A 17,149-nucleotide genomic window follows, 5' to 3' on the forward strand; every position below is an offset into this window, starting at 1 on the left:
TTGAAGGTCATTCAACATTACACAGGTTAACTGTAATGGAAAATATATTGTTTCTATTTGCTAATATTTAGCCACTATGAAACCACGAAACGCTCTTACTACCTTGATCGATAGAATAGAAGTTTACATTTTCACGTGTCGACGGTAATCAGGTCATGGTTAGACAGCGAGAAATAAATATTGCAGTGGGAAATAAAACAATGTGCAAAACACAGTGTACCACCGTGTTGGTTGAAAATCTTTCTAATCGCAATGCACACTTTCTATCGTACGCTTACATCCCAGCTCGTAGCATGGAGAAAATAGTCAAGGATGTATTCATAATCTACGTGGGACAGAAACAGTCGTAAATATTTTATTAGGTACATTAGAAATAAATCGGTAATTAATTTTGACATTCGTAGTGATATTGTTAATTGTATTATATGTTGACCGTTCTTTTTTCTTTTATTTTTGTTGACTATGATTTACACGAGAGTTAACTTAATTTCTACTATTCCAGTTTTTTAATGAAGTCTGTAAATGTTTTTAAACGTAAGTAAAAAAAAAATAATTTCGGTAGGTAATGATCGTGATGCACAATGCAAACGTTAACCTTGCAATTAAAGATAAACGATATTTAATAGTTCCTTTTTTGTGTTTCATGGTTCTTGAATACTAAACACACAATTAAATCTTATCGATATTCCATCGAAAGTTTTTACGTGTCAGATATTTTTTTGAGAACTACCTACCACATAACTTTTAACAAAATCGACGTTCGACAAATTGAATATGTTCCCTTGCAAGCAAATAAAAGGGAGCAATTGTACTTACTCCAGTGAAACCGGACAACGAGAAGATGTAAAATTTCCCAGCTGTGACGTACATCGCTTGTTGTCCGTTCGTTATACAGATCAATAAGATTTTTCTATCGCGGCTTGTCACCTCTGGCCAGTTGATATCGTAGAACGCGTCACCGACCCTCTGCGACTAAAGCATATCGTTCAATTAACGTTTTATATATAGCAAACAACATTAATATCGAAGATAAGTATTTGCTCGAATTATCGTATATTACTCACCTCGTATATTAGCTGTTCGCCAATGTAAGAGTACAAGTATAAATAGACAGTCAAAACAGTAGCGAGAAACAGGAAATTGTATGCCATCGCTGGCTCGCTAGACAATTTCTGAAAAGTGTGATAAACAGTGTTAATGAAAAATTCTTTTTTTACTGACTTTATAAGAATCGGCATATTTCATCAGTACATTAAACGCCATGAAAAGATAGAGCAATATACATAAGCTATTTTTAAATTAAATACTGTTCTGTTCTGTACTGTACTGATATAGAGAATTTTAAGTATGAAAATGTGAATTTCCAGAAACGTTTACTTTATAGAATTTTCGGCATATGGTAATCTAATGTATAATGAAAAAAATATATATATACATGTCCAATTGAGTAACCTCCTGCTTTTCGAAGTCAGTTAATAATAGTATTAAGGTTTATGGTCTTACAATTAGCTATACTTCTGCGATAAAGCATTTCTAACGTAGTACCTAGTAAAAGGAGTAATTTACGTACGATCAGTACAACGTACAAAACCAGCCCCACTCTGAAGCCACTGATGATGAGTTCTGTCAGGAGGATCGTATGATAACTGTCGTTTAATGTTTTCGACAACCTGCAAAGAGATTTATCTAATTAAAATTTTCTCAAACTGAGAGATATTACCTTGAACCACTTGCCATCACAATTTTCCAATTGTGGTCCACAATGTCTAATCAGACTGGATTCATGCAAATAATTTGCATTAAAATATTTATTATTAGTGCAGATGTTTTCTGTAGGAATATTGTGTTCTTTGAAATGAACATACAACGTTTGAGCGGATAGAATAATAAATTCAAACACACATACAATAAACAGAAGTATTCGTTAGAACAAATCTATATACTACATTAAAATATATACTTTATGCATCGCTCAATGAAATACTAAAAATTATTTCTAACGTAAAAAAAATATAACCTTAACAATACGTATGGTGCGAGCTACTGATTAAATAAATTTGCAAGTTAAAAGGACATTTGTTGCTAGAAATCATTCTGAAACCAGATTATATCCTGCATTAACTAGAAATAAAAAAACCAATCATAAACTATGAAAAAGTCCACACGTTACACAAGTCCACTTGTTAGCTCCAAATGCATGATCACTGCTCGTCTGATGTTATCTTTGAATCGTTCCGATGGTTTCGGTTGAATATTTCTAATACGATAAGACAATATCGACAATTTGGCGCAGAGATGTAACACAGTGCTAACAATCAAACCAAGTTCCGCTATATGATACATTGGTACATACATGACAGGAAGTTCATATATGTACATCAGAACATAGAGCCGAGGTGTATTGTAATCAAAGATGAGATGAACTCGAAAAGGCAGCTGATAGGCAATGGTACTGTTATCTGCAAACATTTCAATAAATGTAACCTCATATTTTTATCCATAACACGATGGCGTTTGTTTAAAAAATCCATCGACCTACGAAATGAATCGAGTTTTAAAAATGTTACAGTGTTTGTTTCATCCTCCTTGAAAAAGACTTTATATTCCCATAAATAACCTCGTATCTTGTCGATGAATTTAGCTAAAAAAATGCTACCCTTTTATAGATTAAAATCTACAAGGTATCAATTAAAAAAATAGATACATTCTAAAATGTATACAATTACATTCAAAAATAGATACACATATACATTCAAAAATAGATACTCAACCAGTTAACTTTTGTAAAAACAATTTTTTTTTCGATAACTTTATCTCCTCGTGAGATACTTAACCATTCCACTTAAAACGAAACACTCTGCACATCCCATATATGTTGCATGTGCAAATCTTTTGTGGGAATTGATCAAAGAATACCTCCCTAACACGAGGCGACAAAATGTATTGCAGGGAGCAGATACATCACGAAGATGTTGAAGATCGTGAGTATCACCGAATATTTGTTAATACGACGTGACAAACTGTTATAGTTGAAGTACAATTGTCTCTCCTCTTCGTTCTCGAAACACGTTTCGTTCGCGATGTTTCTTCTCATGCCAACAACCACCTCCTTTAATGGCTTCCTACGTCTGATGATCAAAAACAGATCTACATACATCTTAGACGCCGAAATGGTCGCTAGAACATTCACCATCGCCATGTCAAGATTCCCCAGGCTGTCCAAGAGATCCCAATAACCCAAGATTAAGAACGAAGTATAATAAACCACCGAGATACAAAACATCACGTGATCCTGATACTGTGGCCAAACTCCGATTATCGAAAGAACACGTTCGTTCCGTATCAGAGGATCTATGATTTTCTTGGCATTGCCGACCTGCAATGTGTACGGCATAATTATGCAAACGATATGGAAAAGAATAATTACCACTGGGTTGTAACATATGCAACGCTACTCGCATGAACCGAAAAACAACATGAATAGTGAGATTAGTAGGTTGTTATTGAAGCGTAGAGAATATTTATTGACCACATATTCAATCTGATTTGTTTTTTTTATGTCTTGTAAAGTAGACCAGTTTCAAAAATTAATGAATAAAGGTGATAATAATTAGTAGTTCTGTTAATGAAATTATCCATTGAAAATGCTTGACAATTCGAGTGCTCTATTACGAAGGGCTTTTCCGTGATTCTTCAGGCTTCTGGATTTTGTATTATAGTAATAAAATACGCTTGTCTAGTAATCATGTGTATTTCCATTTAAAATAAACAATTAGATATATTCTCTACCATTTGGATGGAGGAGCTTTTGGAAACCCCTTTACAGTATCTACCTGTTAAATTCTATAATAACCTCAATGTTACCATATTATAAAAAAGAGAACGGTCTCATTTACAAAGCAATAGCCAAACAAATCAGCTTGAACTATTCGTCTATAAATATTCGACAGACCAATCAAAACAAGCATACATCGTTTTTATATTTTACTTCATCATCTCACTGTTTGTTAAACATTGGAACCAATTTCTAGCTCCAACATTTTTCTCAGTTTGTCAGAAATTTGATCAGTTACAACCCATTTGAAAAAAGGTCACCGTCTTACTGTCATCGTGCTCTGTCCTGCGATAGTCGACTTTCGATTTAAAACTGTGATCTCCTGACAGCGAACTTGGCTTCAACCTCAAACTTCTCAATCGATGAACATCAATTTTGTATACAAAACGATGCACAGGTCAAACACATTGTGAAGTATTATCTTCTTTTCGTTGGTAGGGTAATTTAACGTCCTCCTATATTTTTCCATGACCAATTTTCCCTACTGATCATCCTACGTTTAAGCTCAAACTTGATACACCTAACAATAAGAATTTCTTCTTCACGCAGTGCTGCGATTATCTGTAACCACTCCATACATTGTTGCATTATTTCTCCCGGATGGGTCTGTCCTTTTATCGACCTAAGTGATTTCCCTGTCATTTCAACAAACTTCAAACTGTAATTCAATAAAAATCACTCTTAAGAAACTGAGTACTTCTGTGAGATTGACGCTGCGTTATAGGAAGAAGAGAAATTCAGAAGACAGGCTTTAGTTTTTCACTGGCAGTTTCGTAGAAAATATGGTAGTGAACATTGTGCGTTTTCGGGATTACGAACGTTACGAATTCCAAAGACGGAAGTAAGGAATAGCAGTGATTGAAAACTTACGTTGTATTGAGATACGATACATAGAATATATGTACTAATATTTCAAGAGATTCATTTGAGGACAAACGGTGCATTTAACTGTGGAATATTGCACTGACTTTGAACTATAGTCGTTCCAAAGTGGTCCTGTGGATGGAAGGGTGACAAAAAGAGGTACTTCCTTCTTTAAAAATTTTTCGCAAAAGCGAGGATATTCTTGCCTTTTTCATTAAACAACGCGCACAAGCAAAAATGAATAAAATACATTAGAATAAAATACATTTTACAAAATGTTCTTTTAAAAGCATAATTAATATAGTACACGATACATAACTAAGTACGTGAAACAACATACTCCCATGCCCATCGAAGTTTCATGAAATCGCATTATTTATCACATCGTTACATTTACGTAATCTATTCTTTAATTTTGTCGTGGTATAATGATAAAACATAAATTCTTTTCGAAAATTGACGGTGGTAGAATTATGTGTACATTGAAACGCTAGTTGTTTAACGTTAAAAACATGAAATATATATTTTCACCGCTATTATTTTATCACAATGAAACCACAAAACATTTCTTATTACCTTGAGCAGGAGTTACTACAATAGGAATTTACATTTTAACGTATCGACGAAAATTATGTCATGGCTGGGCATACGGAAATCCACATTGCTTATCTATAACAATCTACAAAACACGGTGTATGGATCACCGTGTCAATCGAAAATTTTTCGAATCGTAAGGTACACTTCCTATTGTACGCTTACACCCTAGTTCGGAGCATGGAGAAACTAGCCAAGGATGTATTCATAATCTATGTGGGACAGAAACAATCATAAATGTTTTATTAGGTACATTAGAAATAAATCGATAATTCATTTTGACTTGATAATTAATTTTGACGAAAAATATAAATGTTACATCCTGTTGTCCACGACGCCGGAATGGAAACATTGGCCGTTGGTTGAATTGATTTCTACCGTTCAAATGGACTGAAATAAATAAATCAATTGGCGTTTTATTCAATATGAATGTCGTTATCCTACTGCGAAAAACAATATCAAAAAACATATTTTTATTAACGAACGAGTTTTGGATAAAACGCCAATTGATTTATTTACTTCAGTCCATTTGAACGGTAGAAATCAAGTCATCCAGCGGCCAATGTTTTCATTGCGGCATCATGGAAAACGAGCTAAAGTATGGGCTAAAAAAATTTACATACAAAATGTGATATATAAAATGAATCCTAAACGATTCAGGATGATAAGAAAGTCAGACTCTCGCGGCAAGCGTTGTTATCATTTCAATATCGAAACAGATAAAAGGAAGTAACTGTACTTACACCAGTAAAACCAAACAACGAGAAGGTGTAAAATTTCCCAGCCATAATGTACATCGTTCGTTGTCCGTTCGTTAAACAGATCAGTAATATTTTCTTATCAGGACTTGTCACCTCTGGCCAACTGATATCGTAGAACGCGTCACCGACCCTCTGCGACTAAAGCATATCGCTTAATTAACGTTTTATACGTAGCACTAATCGAGGTTGTAATTATCGAGATTCCATTGTAGTTTGATTAACGACTGTACATTTGTCGTATGTACTTTTGTACAGTTGAAACATATAGTATTTATACTGTGACTTGAGTAAGAATTTATGAGAAATTCATGAAGTAATATGCGGCTTTCTAATTGCAAAACGTTTTCCATCTTTGGGATACAGTGTACTCACCTCGTATATTAGTTGTTCGCCTATGTACGAATACAAGTATAAGAAGGCAATTACGATTAGAGCGTATAACAGGAAATTATATGCCATCGCTGGGTCCGTAGGTAATTTCTGAAAAGTGTAATAAACAGTATTAATAAAAAATTTGTTTATTACTAATTTTATACAAAAATGATACCTTGCATTATAAGATTGGGATAGATGAAAAGATAGGGCAATAATATACGTTATGGTGTATGACGTATGCAGGGCAATTATTCGGTCTAAAAAATGGTAATGTTTCAAGGGACGTAAAAAGAATCTATGAGAATAATGATAATAATATAAGGATAACAATACAATATATTCGTCATAATTATATAATATTCGTCATATGGAAATCTGTATAAAGTACGATTAAAATAATATTACGAATTATGGTTATAACTACAATTGTGCGACAAAGGTTTTCTAATATACTACTTATTGAAAAGAGTAATTTACGTACAATCAGTACGACGTACAAAACTAGCCCCAATCTGAAGCCACGGCTGATAAGTTCTATCAGAAGGATCGCACGAAAACTGTCATTTAATGTTTTCGACAACCTACAAAGAAATTTAATCTAATTAAAATTCGTTCAATGAAATACTAAAAATTATTTCTAACATAAAAAAATATAAACTTAATAATATCTATGATGCGAGTTACTGATTAAATGAATTTCCAAGTCCAAAAGATATTCTTTGCTAGAAGTCATTCTCTAATCGAATTATATTCTACATTAATTAGCATTCAAGAAAGAACCATAATCGACGAGAAAAAAAACATACATACCTTGTCAACTCCAAATGCATGACCACTGCTCGTCTGATATTATCCTTGAATCGTTCCGATGGTTTCGGTTGAATATTTCTAATACGATAAGATAATATCGACAATTTGGCGCAGAGGTGCAGCACAGTGTTAACAATAAAACCAATTCCCGCGATATGGTACATTGGAATGTAAGTGAGAGGAAATTGGTACAAATACATCAGAGCATAGAGTCGAGGTGTTTTGTAGTCAAAGATGAGATGAACTCGAAATGGCAGCTGATACGTAATAGTGCTGTTATCTGTGAAGATATTTTAAAATGGAATTTCATATATTTCTTTCCATAACACGATAGTCATTTGATTAAACCAATCTATCAATCCGCGAAATAAATAGATTTTTCCAAATATCGTAAAGCATTTTTTATTATTTTTGAAAAAGACTTCATATCCCTATAAATGACCTCGTATCTTAGGTCGATTCAGCTAAACAAACGCTACCCTTTTATGGATAAAAATCTCTAAGGAATGATTTTAAAAAACTAATTCATTCTTCAAATCTTCCCGCACCACTTTACATGATACAAAATTATTCACTCTACAAAGTTTCCCCCACTGTACCAGTTAACTTTTGTAAAAACATTTTTTTGATAACTCCATCTTCTCGTGAAATACTAAACCATTCCACCTAAAACGAAACACTGCACATCGCATATACGTTGCCTGTGAAAATGTTTTGTGGGCATTGATCATGATCACCTCGATGAAACGAAGTGGCCAAATGTATTGCAGGGCGCAAATACATCACGAAGATGTTGAAGATCGTGAGTATCACCGAATATTTGTTAATACGACGTGACAAGATGTTATAGTTAAAGTACAATCGTTTCTCCTCTTCGTTCTCGAAACACGTTTCGTCCGCGATGTCTCTTCTGATGCCATCAATCACCCCATTTAATTGCATCCTACGTCTGGCGATCAAAAACATCTCCATATACATCGTTGTCGCCACAATTGTTTCCAGCACGTTCATCACCGCCATTTCGAGATTCCCCATACTGTCCACGAAATCCCAATACTCAAATATCAAGTATAAACCATAATAAACCACTGAAATCCTGAACATCATATGGTCGTGGTACTGTGGCCAAATCCCGATTAACGAAAAAATACGTTCGTTCCATATCAGAGGGTCTATGATTTTCTTGGCATTGCCGACCTGCAATGTGTACGGCATAATTATGCAAACGATATGGAAAAGAATAATTACCACTGGGTTGTAACATATGCAACGCTACTCGCGTGAACCGTAAACAAAAAGAATAGTGAGATTAGTAGGTTGTTATTGAAGCGTAGAGAATATTTATTGACCACATATTCAATCTGATTTGTTTTTTTTATGTCTTGTAAAGTAGACCAGTTTCAAAAATTAATGAATAAAGGTGATAATAATTAGTAGTTCTGTTAATGAAATTATGCATTGAAAATGCTTGACAATTCGAGTGCTCTATTATGAAGGGCTTTTCCGTGATTCTTCAGGCTTCTGGATTTTGTATTATAGTAATAAAATACGCTTGTCTAGTAATCATGTGTATTTCCATTTAAAATAAACAATTAGATATGTACTCTACCATTTGGATGATTTTTGGAAACCCCTTTACAGTATCTACCTGTTAAATTCTATAATAATCTCAATGTTACCACATTATAAGAAAGAGAACGGTCTCATTTACAAAGCAATAACCAAACAAATCAGCTTGAACTATTCGTCTATAAATATTCGACAGACCAATCAAAACAAGAATACATCGTTTTTATATTTTACTTCATCATCTTACTATTTGTTAAACATTGGAACCAATTTCTAGCTCCAACATTTTTCTCAGTTTGTCAGAAATTTGATCAGTTATAACCCATTTGAAAAAAGGTCACCGTCTTACTGTCATCGTGCTCTGTCCTGCGATAGTCGACTTTCGATTTAAAACTGTGATCTCCTGACAGCGAACTTGGCTTCAACCTCAAACTTCTCAATCGATGAACATTAATTTTGTATACAAAACGATGCACAGGTCAAACACATTGTGAAGTATTATCTTCTTTTTGTTGGTAGGGTAATTTAACGTCCTCCTATATTTTTCCAAGACCAATTTTCCCCACTGGTCATCCTACGTTTAAGTTCAAACTTCATACAACTAACAATTAGAATTTCTTCTGCACGCAGTGCTGCGATTATCTGTAACCACTCCGTACATTGTTGCATTATTTCTACCGGATAGGTCTGTCCTTTTATCGACCTACGTGATTTCCCTGTCATTTCAACAAACTTGAAACTGTAATTAAGTAAAAATCACTCTTAAGAAACTGAGTACTTCTGTGAGATTGACGCTGCGGTATAGAAAGAAGAGAAATTCAGAAGACAGGCTTTAGTTTTTCACTGGCAGTTTCGTAGAAAATATGGTAGTGAACGTTGTGCGTTTTCGGGATTACGAACGTTACGAATTCCAAAGACGGAAGTAAGGAATAGCAGTGATTGAAAACTTACTTTGTTTAGACACCGTGCAGCGAATATATACATAGTACAAAAGATTCATTTGAAGTGCACTTAACTGTAGAATGCTGCACGGACTTCGAACTATAATCGGTCCGAATTGGTCCTGCAGATGAAAGGACGACAAGAAGAGGTACTTGTTTCTTTAAAATGTTTCCGTAACTAAAAGTTTGTAGATTGAACTGGATAAAAAAAAAAGTTGTGGACATTCTTACCTCTTTCATTATATAACACCCACGAACGAATATAAACAAAATGGATTAGTTGTCACAAAATGTTTTTTTTTTTTAATGTAATTAATATAGTACATCATGTGTTATAATATTATATACGAGACAAATCATATTCCCATGTCAGTACACATGTAATTGCATTTTTCGTTTTGTTACATTTTCGTTTATCTATTCTACAATTACATTTTGGCTTGCAGTAGAGAGAGACACGCCATGGACGTTTTCACGATCTGTTTCGAAAAGAAGGGATTAACAATATTTCCTTATGTCTGTCGCGAACGAGTCAGTAATTAATTGCGACCTACATTATTTAATTTTCTACGTTGTTTGAATTAATATTTGGTGTCATTTTGACTACGTTATACAAATTACATTTGTCTTATTTGAATCTACATTTGAATATATCTTAGAAAAAACAATTATTATCAATCACGAAGAATGAAGCTGGGAAACCCTCAAATTTCTTAATGTATGTTATAGACATTTTCATTTATACATAAAATTGAAATACTTCGTATCATAGTATAACAAACAGGAAAACATGAAATTTTGGCAACGAAATTTATTAATTAAAATGAACAAATCTATCGTTTGCATTGATCTGAATTGATAAAAGAAAATATTTGTATTTACCTCGGTGAATCCGGATCGTGAGAAAATATAAAATGTTCCAGCGGTGACATACATTATTCTTTGTCCGTTCGTTATACATATCAACAATGATTTTCTATCGTTGCTTGCCACCCGATGCCAGTTGATACTATAAAATGCCTCGCCTATCATCCGGGACTAAATTAACATTCTGTTAATACTGTGTTCATATCTTGTGCCATAATTGACAAAATAATTGACAGATGAACAAATATGGTTGTCGACACGATAAAGATGGAATATCTTCTTATTATATATTTTCCAAACAAGGCTTTAGGACTGTTCACGATTAATTGTAATTATGTGCCCTATCATTTAAAATTTAATCATTTGTACTTTATTAGAAACCAAACTCTTAAAGCCTCTTTTGTAAAACACTTTAGTTAGAGAGTTACGTGAAAATATACAAATTAATTATTATACGAAAGAATTTAACAAAATGTGAATGACGTCGTTTATGATCATACGTACCTCGTACATTACTTGTTCGCCTACATAGGAGAATATGTATAGAAAGGCACCAACATTGATGGAATAGAGAAGGAAATTGGCCACAATCAACGGATCGGCGATTTTCTGAAAAAGTGTTAACGAGTGAAAGGGATCTCTGTAGAAATGAATTCAAATGGAATTACATGTTTGAATAGTTCGAATTGTATCTTAAAATTACGATGAAGTGAAGAAACTAAGATAGAAAATTCTCTAGAGAGTTAGGTATAATAAACACAGTCGTACGACACAATATTTTTATCGTTCTTTATGCTGAAGAAATTCATTTACGTACGATCAGTACAATGTACAATGCTAAGCCCAGTCTCGAACCGCAGCTCATGAGTTCTATCAAAAGGATGATATCAAAACAGTCGTTTAACGTTTTCGACAACCTGTAAAGCAGTTTTTCTTAACAAATTCTTTCCTAACTCCTGTAACAACAGAAATGTTGAAGCTGTGATATACGTTATACGATTTGTAAGATGTTCTGATGGAATTTGAATTTTGCTTTGGATTTTGAAATTTATGACGCGTTCGACAGAAATATAATCGCGACTAAGAACAAAATTTACAAAGATATACGTATGCTTACTTTATCAGCTCCAAATGCATGGCCACCATCCGTTTCAAGTCAACTTGAAACGATTCCGATGATCTCACATCGATATTTCGAATACGGTAGGATAGTATCGATAATTTGCCGCAGAGGTGTAGCACCATATTAACTATAAAACTAACTTCCGCTACATGGTACATTGGTATATACATGCTAGGCATTTGGAACGCGTACAGCAGTGTATAGAGTTCAACTGTGTGGTAGTCGAAGAAGACGTGAACCTGAAGAGGGAGTTCGTAGGAAGCAGTATTGTTATCTGTGAGAAAATACGAACATGTACTGTGTACTTAAAGGGCTATTATTATATTGACGAAAGAAAAGAAGAATGTTTATTTCACACAACAAATAATTGTGGAAATGCCACTTTGTGCTTTAAGAGGAGGAACCACATTAGTTTCTTTACAGAGAAGAATTTATGTAAAGCTTTCTTAATTTTTACAATATTCTAAGTACAATATCCTAAATACAAGAAATTTTTTTAATTCTATTGAATACTTCTTTACTTAATTCTTTGAATACTTAAACGAAAATAATATGATCACTCCACTTCGATCAAAATAAATTTATCACAAAATAGCTTTTCACGTGTATTAAAATTGATGGGAATATATACTTGAGAACAATCATTCTAACACGTTCTAAATGTATTTACGTGTTCAGTTTTTGGACTGTTTTGGACGTCTTTACAGAACGTTAGATAATTATGCGTCAACCTAATGCATTCATGAACAATTAAAAAATACCTTTATTAGAAGAAGCGAGATGTTCTATCAAAGGTTGAGACCAGAGCAGGACAGTAATGCCGGTCGCGATTATCGTGGTGCATTTGCCGAAGTTATAGGAGATCGTGTTGTAGTTGAGGTACAACTGCTTCTCCTCGTCGTTCTCGAACGACGCGCCATCGGTGATATCTCTCCTCACCGCCACGATCAGCTCTTCCAATTGCTTTCTATGTTTGGATATCTGAATAAGACCGATGCAAATCGCCGTGTTTACCATTGTTCGAAGGATGTTTGCCACTATTCCATCGAGGTCGTGCAGTACATCGATCAGGTCCCAATATTCCATAAACATGTTCACACCGAGATATACCAACATGATCTTGTCCAGTACGCGAGTGCGTTGCTTTGGCCAAACGCCACCTACTGAAAAAACCCACTCGTTGAACACGAATGGGTCTCTGAGTTTGATGGCTTTGTCGACCTATACGCGCAGAGTAAATTGTTCCAATGATACCGGGATGAATTAATGTCGAGAGGTATTGGGTTGTAGCATGTAAAACGCTGATCGTAGCTGCATCGCTATTTTCAAACCCATCGGGAACTGCAATTTTTATGCGTGCTTCGCGTAAACGTAAACGACAATCCGTTTAAACCTTTGACTGTGGGACGATTTTTGTTGGAAATTCTAAGAGGCGTAGAAGTGTGAATTTAAAAAAAATATCACCTTATAGAACATGACAAATCGAAACTTTTTTATATTTACAGTTCAATCATACGGCGTTTAGTTTCACAGATAAAAATTGAAAACTTAGAAGACCTTTTTCCTGAAATTTAATTTTTGCAATGAACTTGTAGCTTTTCAATTTCTATTTTCAAAACAAAGCATCTCATGAATAAACTGTAAATATAAAAAAGTGTCGTCTCGTCATCCCCTATATGCTGATATTTTTTAAAAATTGATTTTACGGATACAAACATTTTCCCGAGACCATTTATCGAAGGCCATTATATACGCCCTTCACAGTCAAAGGGTTAAGGGGTAACACCACTGTAACAGCCTAAAAAGAGCGCTTTTTTGTGAATTTTGTTTGGATGGAAGAAATGGTAGTAGACTAGTAAAGTTCGAGGAAGTGGTAAAGCATATATTTAAGTATTAAACAAAAAGTTATAATCGACAAATACTAAAAAATGGCGAAATCCGAGTCATTCTCGCGAGGTTTAGTGAATTTGAGGTACCCTACGGCACGTAGTATAGCTGGTACAAATTCACATCTGGAAAAAAAAATTAAAAAATCACTTAGTCTACATGTTCATTGGTAGAGAAATACGTAGGGGATTTTAAAAATATTGAAATTTGTGTTGTTGGTGAGTATTTGAATGAAAACATTAAATTTTCGTCGAAAAAGGAGGCAATCATTTGTTAATAAATTTTGTTTAAATTAACATATCGAAAAACCTCTACTTATTTCTCTTCAGAATGTTCCTTTAAGGATATTGTAAAAGATTGGAATCAAAGGAATGAAAATTTTTGAAGCTATGCTGTGTTTGGAGAAAAACACGTTTAAAGTTTTGAAATGTGTCATAGACATTAAAAAATGAAATGTTTAACTGTTTAAAAGTTCTTACCGTTAATCTGCTATCCCAGGACCATAAAGCTGCCTTTCCAAGTTCAAATATTCTTCTTCGTTCTCTGTCTTTGAAAATTTTATACGAGAACGTGCCTCTTTTGCTGCATCTGTTAAAGACAGTTCGGCGTGGTTGATCCGCTTAGCATCGGCTTCGAGACAAAAATTATAGGATTAAACGCCACTATCCATCTCCAAAGTTTAATGATTCGTAGAATCATGACGCCGCGTTGGTTACGATTTTTTCGTACCTTTCCTGCCCCGGTACACTCCTGCGTCGCTCATTGTAACTTAGAAACACTCTGAGATTACCGACGCGACACTAACCTTCGTTTGTGTTTAGCCCCACATTTTCAAGGTACGGCTAATATAAAAGTGTCAAAAGCCCTGAGGCGTAAGATAAGTAATGGAAAAATAAGATAATAAGGCAAAAAGTGATTTTTGTAAGAAAAAGTATGTATCAGAAAAGTGCAATACTTATGGGCGAATATAAAGTAGGTCTGTAAGCACTATAAAAACATTCGAAATTTCAATGAAAAAAATTCTTTTAGCCAATAAACTTTTTGCTTCATATTCTAGAAGGTTCAAAGCATTTTTAAGCCAATAAACAAAAAATCGATTTTCTGAAACAGTGGTGTTACCCTTTAAGGGTGGAATTGCTTTGGAGTTTCTTCATCATTTTTTATTGAGGAAAGAATGCAAGATTTTAATTTGAAATTTTGGACGCGCTTTTATTACTACTTCGGTATGATGTACAAATTTTTATGGAAAGATTTAGTCAATATCATAAATGTTACAATCCATCGACTGTACCGCTGTAGAATAATCATTGTTCACTGGTTGACTTGATTACAGCGGTTTGAATAAACTGAAATAAAAAATTCAACCGCCGTTTTATTCTATGAGAATATTGTTATCGTCTTACAAGAAAGAAATTCAGAAAGAATTTTTTTCTAGAAATGGCGGCTGTTCAAATCGAAAAATTTCTATTGTCGGGACAAATGTCCCGAATTTTTAATACTAATTGAAAAACTATGCAAGTTATCATTTCACGTTCGTTAGACGATAGAGGGTCCGTTTTCGAATATACAGTCCAAATTTGAAGTCGATCGGTCCAGTCATTTTTCTGAAATCGTGTCAGCCATCTTCGAAAATATAAAATACTTTTTATTATAGAATGAAGACAGACCTATATTCTATAATTTTGGCAATTTCACGATATTTGAATTGAAATTTTGCACAATTGTTATTCAAGGATCGTACCATAAGATTCTGTAAACAAAAAATCGACTTTTTGTCTCAAAAAGAAGCAATTCCCCCCTTAACGCGTTCGCTATCAGGGCATGAGAAGAAAATCTTGCCTCACAGAGCAGAGTGTATTTTTATTTGCAATATAGCTCCATTTGGGAGGGCCCTTTAGCAAACTACACAATTTTGAAAAGTGACGAGTGTGTGACACCAGACTGTAAATCAAAAATTTGTTTTGTGCCGCTCGTCACAATTTAATAAAAGAAAATTCCGAAGATCGGAAAGGAAAAAGGAAATAAAATTATTTTTCTCGACTGCGCAATCGAATCAAGTTCTAACCTTGCCTCGCAATTCATCAGAAATTTCTTATGTTACAACCCAATGGAAAAGATGCATCGTCTCACTTTCATCGCGTACTGATGCGCGTCACTCGACTCTCGAGTGCAAACTGCACTGCTATCGCGTGACTGCGAATTTCGTTCGACAGTGGGTCGACCTGGATGCAATCGATAAGAGATTATTTCATAGGAAAACGAAGGTAGAAATAAGACGCACGTACAATACCGTATCGTCCGGGAGATGCAAGATAATTGAACTTTATTATTGTCCCATAATCAATTTACTTCGACTACTTGGAAAGTTCTGCAGACTTACCTGCATGTATTTTCCCTGGCATTATAAACTGTTTAGAATCTTTGTACAGACATTATCTATGATTTTGTTAGATTATCGTGTCGCCAAATAGCAATGGAAATTTAAAAGATGCGTTCTAAGTTGCTATAAAAAATGTAACAGCGATTATGCGAAGGGACATGGGGCCTTTGTACTATTTCATACTTTAGAAATCATAGAGAGAGAACAACGCAACTGCTCCCACTGAAATCCTACGTAACGTTCATGCAAACAATAATGGAAACATTCAAGCAGTGCAAAAAGTTAGTGTATGAAATTCAAAGATTGAGATTCAAGCTTCGACACCGTTATCAGGAAGATAATCGAAGACTAACAATGTTCTTGATTGTTTCCTGCAAGAAGACTCATGTCCCAATCGCTATGGAATAGATGAGCTATGGCTTGTTTTAAAGTACTCGAGATGGAAGGACGCTGAATGAATTCAAATAATCCTGTCTACTATCACAGGTGAATTAAGAATGCAAACTCTTCATTTAATAACAACATTCTTAACTTCACAATGAAAGTCACAAGACAATTTTTATGGAAATGCGTTATTAAATATAGATCTGTATTTGTTACTGCGTTCTTTCCAAGCTTATCAACGGAAAGTGGTTAGTAATCTTACATTAACGAATTTTTAAAACATCATATATTACAATGTACAAGACACAGTACTCTCGTTCTGGTCGAAAATTTTTGTAATGCTATTATCCATCGTCCGGTTACATTTTGGCTCGCAGCATGGAGAGACACGCCATAGAAGTTCTGACAATCTGTTTGGAACAAAAATTACGAATATTTGTTCACCTTTATCGCAAACGAATCAATATATAATTGCTACGCATATAGAGGTATATAGACTATCATAATGAAATTCCGAAGCTGGACATCGCAAATTTGTATCCGTAGGCGGAGCTAAAAATTACGAAACATGTTTAGAAATACAATATCAATGTTGTAAATATGTAGCGTATAAAATAATTTTTTGGAAAAAAAATTTAACCGACCTCCAAAAAGATGCAGTGAAAAGTATGAAATACTTTTTAGTCAATTTATATGAATTCGCACTAGCTCTGGATATAATTGCTTACAAGTATAGGAAAATGCAGTGAAAAGTATTAA

General features: G+C 34.2%; 4 protein-coding genes and 1 long non-coding RNA gene across 5 annotated transcripts in view; all 5 read right to left on the reverse strand.

Moving 5' to 3' along the window:
• Positions 1-3,394, reverse strand: LOC128884584 (uncharacterized). Its single transcript, XM_054138058.1, has 5 exons — positions 3,156-3,394; positions 2,181-2,308; positions 1,571-1,686; positions 1,065-1,172; positions 1-972 (listed from the first exon to the last, which is right to left on the reverse strand). The coding sequence occupies exons 1-5, from the start codon at positions 3,392-3,394 to the stop codon at positions 745-747; spliced, it is 819 nt and encodes a 272-aa protein (XP_053994033.1). The 3' UTR covers positions 1-744.
• Positions 3,395-5,044: 1,650 nt separating this feature from the next.
• LOC128882306 (odorant receptor 47a-like) lies at positions 5,045-9,275 on the reverse strand. The gene is made up of 7 exons (XM_054133887.1): positions 9,158-9,275; positions 7,977-8,436; positions 7,240-7,519; positions 6,911-7,010; positions 6,427-6,534; positions 6,037-6,192; positions 5,045-5,505 (listed from the first exon to the last, which is right to left on the reverse strand). The coding sequence occupies exons 1-7, from the start codon at positions 9,161-9,163 to the stop codon at positions 5,455-5,457; spliced, it is 1,161 nt and encodes a 386-aa protein (XP_053989862.1). The 5' UTR covers positions 9,164-9,275; the 3' UTR covers positions 5,045-5,454.
• A 737-nt stretch (positions 9,276-10,012) lies between these two features.
• On the reverse strand, positions 10,013-12,927 carry LOC128882322 (odorant receptor 4-like). The gene is made up of 6 exons (XM_054133904.1): positions 12,501-12,927; positions 11,734-12,013; positions 11,434-11,533; positions 11,121-11,225; positions 10,632-10,787; positions 10,013-10,228 (listed from the first exon to the last, which is right to left on the reverse strand). The coding sequence occupies exons 1-6, from the start codon at positions 12,853-12,855 to the stop codon at positions 10,178-10,180; spliced, it is 1,047 nt and encodes a 348-aa protein (XP_053989879.1). The 5' UTR covers positions 12,856-12,927; the 3' UTR covers positions 10,013-10,177.
• Positions 12,928-13,608: 681 nt separating this feature from the next.
• Positions 13,609-15,792, reverse strand: LOC128882344 (uncharacterized). The gene is made up of 4 exons (XR_008458353.1): positions 15,692-15,792; positions 14,356-14,468; positions 14,106-14,256; positions 13,609-13,751 (listed from the first exon to the last, which is right to left on the reverse strand). It is a non-coding gene; the product is annotated as an uncharacterized LOC128882344 (long non-coding RNA).
• A 677-nt stretch (positions 15,793-16,469) lies between these two features.
• The window catches only part of LOC128882314 (odorant receptor 9a-like), a 6,790-nt gene continuing 6,110 nt past the window's right edge, over positions 16,470-17,149 (reverse strand). The window contains exon 7 of the mRNA XM_054133895.1: positions 16,470-16,800. Within this exon, the coding sequence (XP_053989870.1) occupies positions 16,750-16,800 (51 nt within the window). The 3' untranslated portion in view covers positions 16,470-16,749. The remainder of the gene's footprint in view (positions 16,801-17,149) is intronic.

Source organism: Hylaeus volcanicus, chromosome 1 (genome assembly GCF_026283585.1).
Source record: "Hylaeus volcanicus isolate JK05 chromosome 1, UHH_iyHylVolc1.0_haploid, whole genome shotgun sequence".
In the NCBI taxonomy this organism is placed as follows: Eukaryota; Metazoa; Arthropoda; class Insecta; order Hymenoptera; family Colletidae; genus Hylaeus; species Hylaeus volcanicus.

Coding starts and splice junctions, on each gene's coding strand:
- LOC128884584 (XM_054138058.1), bottom strand. CDS start 3,394: ATGCCGTACACATTGCAGGTCGGCAATGCCAAGAAAATCATAGATCCT. Junction 2,309..3,155: donor ACCATTTCGGCGTCTAAGAT/GTATGTAGATCT, acceptor TTTGATTGTTAG/CACTGTGTTACATCTCTGCG. Junction 1,173..1,570: donor TTTTGTACGTTGTACTGATC/GTACGTAAATTA, acceptor CACACTTTTCAG/AAATTGTCTAGCGAGCCAGC.
- LOC128882306 (XM_054133887.1), bottom strand. Junction 6,535..6,910: donor TTTTGTACGTCGTACTGATT/GTACGTAAATTA, acceptor TACACTTTTCAG/AAATTACCTACGGACCCAGC. Junction 6,193..6,426: donor GCGAACAACTAATATACGAG/GTGAGTACACTG, acceptor GATATGCTTTAG/TCGCAGAGGGTCGGTGACGC.
- LOC128882322 (XM_054133904.1), bottom strand. CDS start 12,855: ATGTTGGTATATCTCGGTGTGAACATGTTTATGGAATATTGGGACCTG. Junction 12,014..12,500: donor TCTCGCTTCTTCTAATAAAG/GTATTTTTTAAT, acceptor ATTTTCTCACAG/ATAACAATACTGCTTCCTAC. Junction 10,229..10,631: donor CACGATCCGGATTCACCGAG/GTAAATACAAAT, acceptor TTTTCGAAACAG/ATCGTGAAAACGTCCATGGC.